We start from the raw sequence: 10,952 nt of genomic DNA, 5'->3' as shown, positions 1-10,952 counted from the left end.
GTTTTTCTAAGTAGACTGCTATAGTAATGACACTTGCAGAGGCCCTCTTGTTTCTTGTTGCTTTTTTCAGGGTATCTTTGCTCCATAGTTGATTTGAGAGACTAGCAATCACGTCTGACACGCAGATCTGAGCCAGGCAAGAAGCACATGAGTGGTCCTGTTACAAAAAGGCACCTTTCCTGATGCTCTGTGTCTCTCTGTATCACAAGGGCTTATCAGGCTTTGTGCTGCACGGAGCGAAGATCGTCACCCAGGAGATAGTGGAAGAAACGGCATCGGCTGCAGACAGTCCATCGTTTGTCCTTCTGAAACTATGGGAAGGCACTGGGAGACTATTAGCACTTGAGTAACTTCACTGCAAGGGGAGGCAAATTACTCTAACTTGGTGGAACAGTCTGTATGGATAAATATATGCATACACACACCAGTTTTTATTCCAAGCCTGGCCAGGTAGCTTTAGCTTGAAGTACCTAAGAGACAAATTTCAGTGAACAGCCTGGGTTAACTGTGTGGTGAGAATGTACCCTCAGATCTCTTCCTTCTCCTATTTGTCAGGTTGTTGGATAATTTTGAACCAGCTGAGTAAAGTTTCTCTGTTTCCTAAGGTATTTTTTCTCTTTTTCCTGTTTTTCTACTGTTCTTTCTGGGCAACACAGGGTGATTTCCAGGTTTTCTTCTCTATTGCTAATAGTTTTTTCACAAAACCTGCCCACTTGGCCTGGAGCTGGGCTGAAAGAATAGGCTTTTTCTGATGGGCTGCCTTACTCAGCTCCTCAGGTGGGATCCCAGCTGCTCAGGAAACGAGATGAGCTTTTGCCCCTTGCCTTAGTGATTTAATACAAGTCTGGCAAGAGAAGAGAAAGCAGGAAAGTTTTTTTCTTCCTGAGACTGATAGGGAGAACTACCATGAGACTGTAAAAAATAGGGACTACCTTTTCATCTGTTCTGTAGTGCCTGGCCTGTAATTTAAGAGAAGAGTGGTCTTGTGCTGCAGCTGAATTTCCTTGGCTTGGAAGGTGGAAAGGAAGAATGTGTCACCTGTAGCTGGAGGTAAGAAAGTAAAAAGCCAGGAGCAGAGGTGAGTGTGGTGCAGGATTGAAGGGGGAGGGAGGGAGGTGGAGCCTGTGGTCCAGATGGAAGTGGGGATGGACATGTTTAGAGATGCACCAGAATGGGGTGGCAGGGCTGATAGCAAGGAGAGCATGAATGGCACAGTTGCTTTACTTGTTGCTTTTGGAAGACCTGGCTGTAGTTGCATGTGCATTGGAGGTAGGGCATGGGGGATTCCAAAGTCAAAAGACTGACCAAACACATCACTGTAACAGAAACAGTCATCTCCTTCCATGTGGACAATCCACCTGTGGTTTGTGTATCTCAGCCCATTAGTTGTTTTCTCCATTGTATTTTCAGTACTTGTTCTGTCCTTCCTTTGTATGCTCAATGCTTGTCAAACAGATGTTCTTGGGGCCTATTGTCACCTTACTATCTGAAGCTCTCACCTCTTTGCAACTTGCTCTGCACAGTAAGTTAAAAGTCTTTGTTCTTACTCTTAGGGTTCCACCATGTTCTACTGCTCCAAATCCTTGCTGGTCACAGCTTTTTCCCTGCACACTCCTGCTTTTGTGCCTTCCCATGTCTATACAATGCCTTTCCAGCATCCTGTTCCCTGCTCCCTAGGGAAAGGGAATCTTTTCATGGTACTATCCCAGAAGTGAGCTAAATTTAATGATATAATAATGAAAAAGTAAATTTGATAAAATCATGATAATGTGTACATGCTTGAACTTAGTGACTGGCTGGTTACTAATTTGCATCTTCCTGGCTCTTCTCATTTGTTTTCTTACTTTCAATTAGTGTGTAACAGTTAAGATTAGATACCATTTTCCCAGGTGAGATAGGTAGCAGCAAGACTCAGCTGTGCCCCATGATAAATCATTTACTTATGCCCAAAAAAAAGACAGCTGCAGGGAGCAGAGGAGTTTTTCATTTTTGCAAGACAGCTTAGATCCAGATTGTTTCATTGATGCAGTTGTAAGTTATCAGGCTTGATGATAGAGTTCTTGGTATAATTGTGTTTGTGGCTTCTACTGCAGTTCCTTCAGCAGTACCCCTGGCTCACCATCTGAAGGTGAGGGCTGAGGGGTGTCTGTACCTCCTTGACTTTCAAAACTTGGGCAGTCCTTTTCAGTCTGTTTCCCTGTAGTTTGGTGGGCAGTTGCTGGAAAAAAATGTAATGTGTTGTGGCATTTTGTTCAGTTCCTCTTCCCTAACCTAGAACAAAACAACAAAAAACCCCAATGCTTTGTAATGAGGGATGGAAGTAGATATGTGTCAAACACATGCAGCAGTTCTTACTTTCTACCCGAATGTGATCAGACTGTTATGGCAGTTAGCACTGAATTTAGTCAATTTATTCTGGTGTCTGTGGAAGATGCATCTTTTGCTATAGGGAAAAAAAAAAAAAGACTGCTCCAGAAGTTTACTCTTATGCATATTTTTAGAGTAATCTTCCAGGCTTTTGGCAACAATAAACCTGGACTTCCAACATCTAGGAGATTAATATAGGACCCACTGCACTGCCATTAATCAGGTTTTGGTAGTAGGTTGTACATAAACTGTCTGCATTAGCTCGATTTATAAAATGTAGAGGGTTTTAGGTAATAAAGCAAACACTAGAAAAATACACAGCAGAATTAGATGACCTGTTTTTTTGCTTCAGCAGAAGTATAAATGTCCTTCACTGTAAAATCACCCACTTCCTTGTTTCCAAACTGAATTTTTTTCCAGCCTAGCTGGTGGGTTCTTCAGTGTCTTTTCCTGGGCATCTCTGTAGAGACATTAAAAGCTTTCAGCAGAGTATATTTTGGTGTTGGGGTGACACTTTGCTGCTTGCCTTCAGCTTTTTTTTCATGCACAGAGGTGATGGACTCTCATACCAATGAAAGCCTAGAAATAATGATGTGTTAATAACCTCAGTGCTCACTCATGAGTGAGTGTTGTCTGCAGCGAGAATTCCCCTTTTCTGCTGAGTGATGTGTCTGTGAAGCTTGCCATGTTGCTGTACACCCAGCAGATGTGGGGATTTGGTAATGAGGCCCTAAGTATTTAGGGAAGTTACTTTTATTACTGCTGAAGATATTTAAGAATGGTTTTGTTAGAGCTTTGTAATCATGATACTGCTGGCCTCTGCTGCATGTAAATGAGCAGCCCAATCCTAGAGCTCTGCTGGTGAGGGTTACTTACTTACTCCTGGAAAGTTGTTACTTACTCCTGGAAAGATGTGGTGATTATTTGATCAGCCAGGAGGCTGAATTCTACCATTTTCTGTATGATAAGCAGTTTTAGCAGTGTTAAACCCACATCAAGGACCTAGGGTTGAAATAATCACTATCCTGTTACAAGTCTCCTGAGTTATCTGCTCCCCAGACTTTTATTGCCATAAATAACTCTAGAAGTCAGGCCTCACTGCCAGAAGTGTTAAGTGCTGCAAAGAGTATCGAAGATGACTCATTTAGTGAGATGAAGGTGGAGCATGAATCAGTAGGAAGAAAACTGATATACAAAGGAGAGGTTTGAATGTAGGTGACAAAAAATCTGAACAAAGCAATGTTCAATCATTATAAAAATGAAACAAAAGACTTTTTCAAAAGAAAAAAAAGAAAGAAACTCTTCTATCTAATGACAAAGGCCATTCTAGCGAAAGCCCAAAGTGGGAAGGTATTGCGTACTGAGCATGTCATTCCTTACCCAAGATAAACTGTGGACTGCATAGGAAGAAATGAATGGAAAATTCTTCCCAATATGTCCCAACTAAACAGAGTATTCAGCAAGCAGGTTGCTTTCCAGATTGTTCTGTGTCTATATAAGCTGAGAAGATAACTTATCTTTGAGCTAAACAGTTTTGGGAGATCAAGAGTCCTCAAAGTGTCAATGAACCCACACTGAAAGCTAACAGCAATGGAAATGCTAAAATAATAACCTGTGCGCATCCCTTGTAAATGATAACTCATGATAAGTGGATAAAATTCCCATAGACCATTCCATTTGAAACTACAGCCTTTGGTCCTTTTGCTTACCCTGTAGCTCACACACATAGGAGTGCCTTTAAGGTAGACTTGGAGAAAAGGTACCTGATACATGATATCCTACAGCTGCTAGTGTACTAATGAACTAAAGTGTCCAGTGCTGCCTATAATTCAACTCCTGCTACTTCTTGGGAGTAGGGGTGTTTATTAAGAGCTTAATGTAACTCTTTGGGGGTGAGGATTAAACATTTTCACGTTTGACATCAGCTATGATTCTTTAGAGATGAGGAAAGGTTCTTCGCTGAGAGGGTGGTCGGTCACTGGAACAGGCTCCCCAGGGAAGTGGTCATGGCACCAAGCCTGTCAGAGTTCAAGGAGCATCTGAATGATGCTCTTAGTCATATGGTTTAGTTTTAGGTAGTCCTGCAAGGAGCAGGGAGTTGGACTCGATTCTTATGGGTCCCTTCCAACTTGAGATATTCTATGATTCTATACAATCTTTTTGAAGCACGGGAGGGAAAAATAGCAGTACTTTTTTTTTTTTTTTCTTTCCTTCTTTCCTCTCCCTAAATGCTGAAATGTAATGCAAAGAAGCCTAGATACCTGTATCTTAGGTGGAAGCTCTGGTTCTGCTGGCATTTTTCGTAAGAGCCACTGTTAAAATTGTAGAGGCTGGCTTATCCTGTGGTGTGTATGGCTCTTCCTTGGCTTTGTTACACTAGACCCATAAAATGTTGCTCTCAAAAGGACTGCTCCTTTAGAGCAGTAACACTTAGAAACAGGTATAACAAGGCGTCTTAACCTGTACTGCTTGGAGTTTCTTTATTCAGAATAAAGTGAGGGATGGTCAAAAGACTGAAGGCTTCTAGCGTAGTTGTTTAACAGTGTTGGCAATGGCAGGAAATCTGGAGAAGATGGGTAATGCTGCCAAGGCTTAAGGGATGCAGATACTTATATGGAGTAGAACTATGTACAGGAAGGGAAAGCTCTTGCAAGGATATCTCTGTCTCCAATATTATTGTAAAAATAATCTCCAACCTGGTTGTACTTGGCTTTCATAGTGCTGTGAGGTCTGTGAGCTCATTTCTTCATTGAAGCTAGTGCTGGACTGAAATTCGGCATAAAACTATTCATGCTTATGCCTGCTCAGTTCCAAAATTTCAGCTGTGAATTTACCCATGTGTTAATGCTCAAAATCCAGAGCTGCACGTTGTAATTTGGAATACGTCTGGGTAATAAACCTTTTCTACTGTGTCTGTGTTCAGTGCATTTAGTCCCTCTATTCATAGGTAATCTCCTGGATTTGAGCTCTAATGGAATAAATTATTCTTACAGGAGGCAGCACAGGCCAAATTTTCTATTGCTACTAAGGGAGAGCTAATAGTTAACAGCTAGTGACAGATTTATGTTTTCACTTGTAGGTTACCCAGCAGTGGGCCCAGCTCAAATGTGAAATACCACTTGGAAAAGTTGGCTTTGTTAGTGAAAAGTATGAGGTTCATTTTTAAAAGCTGTACTGATTTTAAGACAGAAATCCTCCTGTTGGGAGGATAGAAATTCTCTAAGGAGAAATAGCACAGACTGAGTTTCTGTCAATAAAGAGTATGTGTAATTTAATACCAGACAGCTTTTTGATACAGGAGGGAAAAAAGAACAGACGCTCACCTATCTTATGAAGGGGAAAAATACAAAAGCCTGCCTGCAGTACGTTACCTAAATTTAGCCACAGAGGGGATAATCCTCTCAGATACTCAAAAAATCTGTCTGAGGTAAGTAAGTGAAGGCTGTGGAGATACTGTGCTCGGAGACCCTCCAGCCCTGTTTTCCAAAGTGCTGGCAATAGGAAATGTGTTAGGCAGCACCAGTGGCCAGGCTGTAAGGTGGCACTTGCTCATTTAGTCCTTCTTATGAAAGTTTCTGTTCGATCTTCAATAATATAAGTGGCCAAGATTAGAGATGTGCGAATGGCTTGCCTCAAGTGACAAAGCTGCTCAGAATCATCCTTGGTTTAATCTTGAGTTGTTCCTGTATCCAAGCAGTGGTGGGATAATGCTTTGGATGATAGATATCCACAAATGTATTAAACTGCTTCCAAACTCCCTGAAGACCTTTCCCCTCCTGACGTCTGTACTAGAAACCCTATCTGGAAGAGAAACCCTATCTGATCCTTAACACAGTACTTGACAACAAAGAATTAACTTGAGTTCAGAAGCCAAAATAAACCTCAGGTTATGAATCAGAATGAAAAGAAAACAGACACTAGCTTCTTATTCAAATACCAGTTGTGTGTATATATATTTTTTTTTCAATCCATTTTGTAATGGTTTCTTCGTCTGAGATCAAATGTGAATTGTAGATTTCTCAAAGTGTGAATATTTAGGATTTCTGAGATCTTAATTTAAATGTGATTGTAAGCCCTGACAGCAGTATTTCTTCTAGTTTTGTGGACTTGAGAAACAAGTTTGTGGCATCTAGCTTCCAGTGAGTTTTTCAAAGAGCAAGTTCTTAGTACTGTCACTGTCTCCTTTGTCCCCATTTGAAACAAGCCTGGAAGCTGTAAACAACTGAAAACTGCTACCAGCTTCTGTTGTATTAACATCCCCATAACACAGTTTTCTGTTGTTTAACAACTTGCTTCTAAATTCTTAGAGGAGAGAGGCCTGGATGCTTTGCGTGTGCAGAAACTGAATCTCAGGGTGCTCGCAGCAGGGTCAGAGCTGTAGCAGGTGTCCTGCCTCATATAATGACACTTGTTTTCATACTCTTCTCCAGTCCTGGCAGTGGTACTTTGGCTCTTGATTATTTCCTGCATCCTCAGCTCCTCAAGATGTCTGATGATTTTTACCTCTCTGTTTCCTCTAAGGGCCATGATTTACTGGTGAACTCGCTGGTGAGCAGCGCATCTTCAAAAGATGAAAACATTAAAACTTGTAGAGCATTTGGCATTCAAACAAAACTTCATGATATATTTCCAGTGCCAGAGTTTTTATTTAAGAGGTTACGTACTGAGAACAACCAGTGGAGAAGGCCTGCTCAAGGCTCTTTTCACTGCTTAAACTTTGCAGTAAGCTTTTTAGTGGCTTGAAAAATGGTGTAGGCACCTAGTTCAGTTTCTCACTGTAATCAGTTACACCCAGGGGGACACATTCAGGAAAGCATGGAAGCGTGTGCTGTAGGCCTGTGAAGCCAATTTTTGAGCATGCTCCCGAAGAGGGTCCTTAGAGAGCTCTTTACTGTTCAAGTTCTCAAGGGTCCTGTGATCTGGTCAGAGAAAGCCAGGCTGGGACGAGATTGTACAAGCCTACTAACAGGCCATCCTGTAAAGATCACTGTGCTCTTCTGTTAAATGAACCCCAACTTTCATATGCTTTCATGGTCTATGATTTTTGTTGTAACAGCATTGCTACATTTGAGTCTGATCATAAGCATTCCAACACTTAATTATATATTTATAAACAGCAATTAAGAATAAAAAAACCAAATTATTTTGATAACCCTTCTGAGTGGCTGTTTAAGTTTCCACATATTAGACATGAATAAACAACGAACAACTTTATTGCCAAGACCCATCAGGTTTTTCAACCCTCAGTTGACAGTTCTACCATCTGCCCAACCTCTATTGGCAGAAGATAGAGCTTTTGTATGAAGAATGCTTGGACCAAACCAAAATCGCAGTTATTTGACATCTGCCAGTCTTTATAAGCAGAGTGGGTATGACAACGTTGGCTTATTTTTTAGTTGTAAAACAAAAATACAGAACATCTACCATCTTGCAGAAGCTGACTCCATACCTCTCCTAAAATAACTGAACCAGTCACCCAAAAAGCACTGGGGTTCAGCTGTCAGTCAGAACATGTAAATGTCAGAAGCCAGTATACAGCAAAATGTATCTTGGCAAAAAATAAAAGCATGATGAGTGGGCAACGTTGACAAGTGATGTGAATTTGTATTGGTTTTACTAATCTATTCATTCAGGAGAAAAATGTAGTTGAAATATTGTGGTATTGTATGGGGTTTTTTTGGTGGTTTTTTTTGTTTTGGTTTTTTTTCTTGAAACAGAAGATTGAAGCATGATTTCAAAAACTTTCTGTTTAGAAATTTCCTATGAAGTTATCTTTTAGCAAGTGGGCGGAAAAGGAGCTTAAAATTAAATGAAACACTATTTCAGAGCAAGCAACCAATTTTGTTCAATCTGAAATGAAATCCTTTCATCACGTCCTTCTGTGGCATTGGGAGTTAAGTCCTCTTTAATGAATAGCAAACACCAGTAATTATTCCTTTTGTGTTCAACTTGAAATATTTTATTGCAACCCTTGTTTATTACAAAGAGTAAACAACCACTGTAGATTTTCCATTTAGTGTGTTTGTGAAATGTAAGCTGTTCATGGCACTTGAAAAATACGAGAGTTAAACTACAAAATTAGGGGGTTTAAATGTGCCAAAGATGGTACTGCTTTTCCATCAGCAACTCTTACTACAATGGTATCCCAAGATTATAGAAAAGTTTGGGTTTAAGTGATCACTTGTAATTGAAAAAAAAATTCTTAGCAGACCTTTGCTTATCGTCATGACGATTTCTGGAATTTTTATAGTTTTCTCTATATGATGACTGGCCCTGCAACTTTTGGTTGCAAACTTAAGGAATAACATGGTATTTACTTACTGTCTCTACCTTACGCTAGTCAGGGGCATTGTATTAACCATTCTGTTGTAAAAACTGACTCATTGTAACAGCAGACTGACAGCCCTTGCATAGGCAATGCGTCCTCCCCGTGTGCCATAATCCCAGTTAGAGAGGGCTACCCCCAGCGGACGAGACTGAGTTTGTTCTCTTGGTCTGTTCCAGGCGTCTGCCAAGAAAAGTATCTACCCTGCTGCCTGTTCTGGTAGTGAGGGTTGAGTCATGCTGCAGAACATAATCATCAGCTAGGAAATACTTTCTGCTACTATTGCATGGTTTTAAACCAGCGCTAAGAGTTCAATCCTTGCGGTGTCGCAGCATGAACGTTTCTGGGTATAGAAGTTGGCTGTAGCAATACTCTCAAGATTATTGGCTCCTAGGTCTCTGTGGAGCTGGTATGAACTTCAGTTACTGTTTACCTGTGCTTTTTGCATCTTCTCAGAAAAGCAGCAATGCACGTCTTCAGGGGAGTCTCCCTCGCTGGTCTCATCTTCAAGTTTGGCTCCATCCTTTGAAGTGCCTGTTGGCCAAGCTGCCCCATCCTCTGAGGGAACAGCCTCTGTTCCAGCAATGCTGTCATTTTTAGTCTACAAGAAAACGAAGAAATCAGAAAAGCTCCTTGAGCTTCTAAACATTTAAGGTGGTATCTAGAATAGTCCCATAGAATTGGCAGGTTCCAAGTGGAGTGTAAGACAGAGGTGCTCCTGATACTTATACATGTTCTGTCACAGGTGTATCTTGATGGTGAGGAAAGGTCTCTTGGGGCATTTTGGAAAGGAAGCAATGACCTTAAACCTAAATGTGTTCATAACCCAGTTAACTATATTGGAGTATTGTTTCAGTACTTTAAGTGCCTTCTGTATGCGGATCATTGGTTAGAAATTTAAAACTGAGTTTTAAATTGGCACTTGGTAAGGTGTTAACCTGTGCACCTTCTAAACAATAGCTTTGAACCTCCAAAGAATGCAGGATTAGAGCCTAGATGTAGTCTTGTCTGTTCTCTGTGTGTTTGGGCTTGAGCCAGTGCAACTCTGCAAACTTCACAAAGTGGCTGTGCGCATGTATCCTATAATATTTGCATACGTACAAGGCCCCTGCCTCATAATAACTTTTTGAGGCAAAACCCACCTTGCTGCAGCATTGTAATTCATCACTGGTGTGGGAAACAAGTGCCTCTAACTGTATCTTTAATGAGGCAAGTGAGACAGACTGTGAAAAGCCACTTTTCAGGTGCTGTAAAATCAGGTCATGCATGTGGCCAAATGGTGAGTCTGCTTCCCCTGCAGCAGGGGTTGTATTAAGCTGAGTAAGTGATAGCCCTTCTCTTAAAGAGCTCCCTGACAGATTCAGAGCTACTGTCAACATCAGCAAAACCATTTCTCTGTAGACATATGTCCCTGTACACTCATGTGCTAAGACATCTCCTAACATACTTTTGTACAGAGTCTGTTTGGAAGAAGTCACTACCTGGCTTTTGGCTTCCTGGTTGTTCTGTAGCTCCTCAGAAGACAGCTGTGTGAGAGCAACCCTGTTAGAAATATTGCAGCCCATGGTGAAACTGTGACCATATGCTTCTCCTTGCTGCAAGTCCGGGGAGTAGGAATACCCTAGTCTCTTCCTGGGAAGCTTCATTATTCATTATCGCCATGGAGTCTAACTGTTGCCAGGGCCTGTTGCTACAATAAATAACACCACAGAAGGCTTTCTTCTTATGTCCTGGCATACAGACATCATCATCTTTGTCCAGGCACCCTCATCTGAAGTTAAGAGGGAATGTGTTTCTTCTGCACAGCTGGGATGTTGGTCTGAGAGCAGCAAATCTCTACAGGTCATTCAGGGTGTTAGTGAACCTCCTGTAGGAACTCAAGCAAAGACACTTGAGTATCTCCAGCCTTTTTTCCTCTTTTTTCCTCTTTTTTTTTTTTTTTTTTTCCCCTTCCCTAGGTGAACAAGATACTGTCATGTAAAATACACACACACTTCGGTCTCTGGTTGGATTTCTTAAGTATTCTTCAGCACCATTAGCAATTGGAAAAGATTAGTCCTGAATCTGGAATTCTAAGCAGCAAGGCAAGCTTTTAAATGGGAGGAAATGTAGTCAGGAGACAGGGACAGGCTGTGACTAGGGAAAAAGTTTTGAGCGTCCTTTGAAATAATTGTACAATTTCTTGATTACTGTTTGAGTCTGTCCACATCCTTAGAAGTAGATAGCTGTAGAAGATTTAAAAAACATTTTTTTTTTTAAA

General features: G+C 41.1%; 1 protein-coding gene across 1 annotated transcript; it reads right to left on the bottom strand.

Moving 5' to 3' along the window:
- Positions 1-2,001: 2,001 nt before the first annotated feature.
- STMND1 (stathmin domain containing 1) lies at positions 2,002-10,257 on the bottom strand. The gene is given in 9 exon segments (XM_075495442.1): positions 2,002-2,051; positions 2,054-2,228; positions 2,230-2,271; positions 2,703-2,780; positions 2,782-2,827; positions 6,776-6,854; positions 6,857-6,928; positions 9,119-9,293; positions 10,174-10,257. Coding segments are annotated over 9 exon segments (801 nt in total).
- Between the last annotated feature and the right edge of the window lie 695 nt (positions 10,258-10,952).

Source organism: Mycteria americana, chromosome 2 (genome assembly GCF_035582795.1).
Source record: "Mycteria americana isolate JAX WOST 10 ecotype Jacksonville Zoo and Gardens chromosome 2, USCA_MyAme_1.0, whole genome shotgun sequence".
Lineage (NCBI taxonomy): Eukaryota > Metazoa > Chordata > Aves > Ciconiiformes > Ciconiidae > Mycteria > Mycteria americana.
This window is presented reverse-complemented; position numbering and strand designations above follow the sequence as displayed.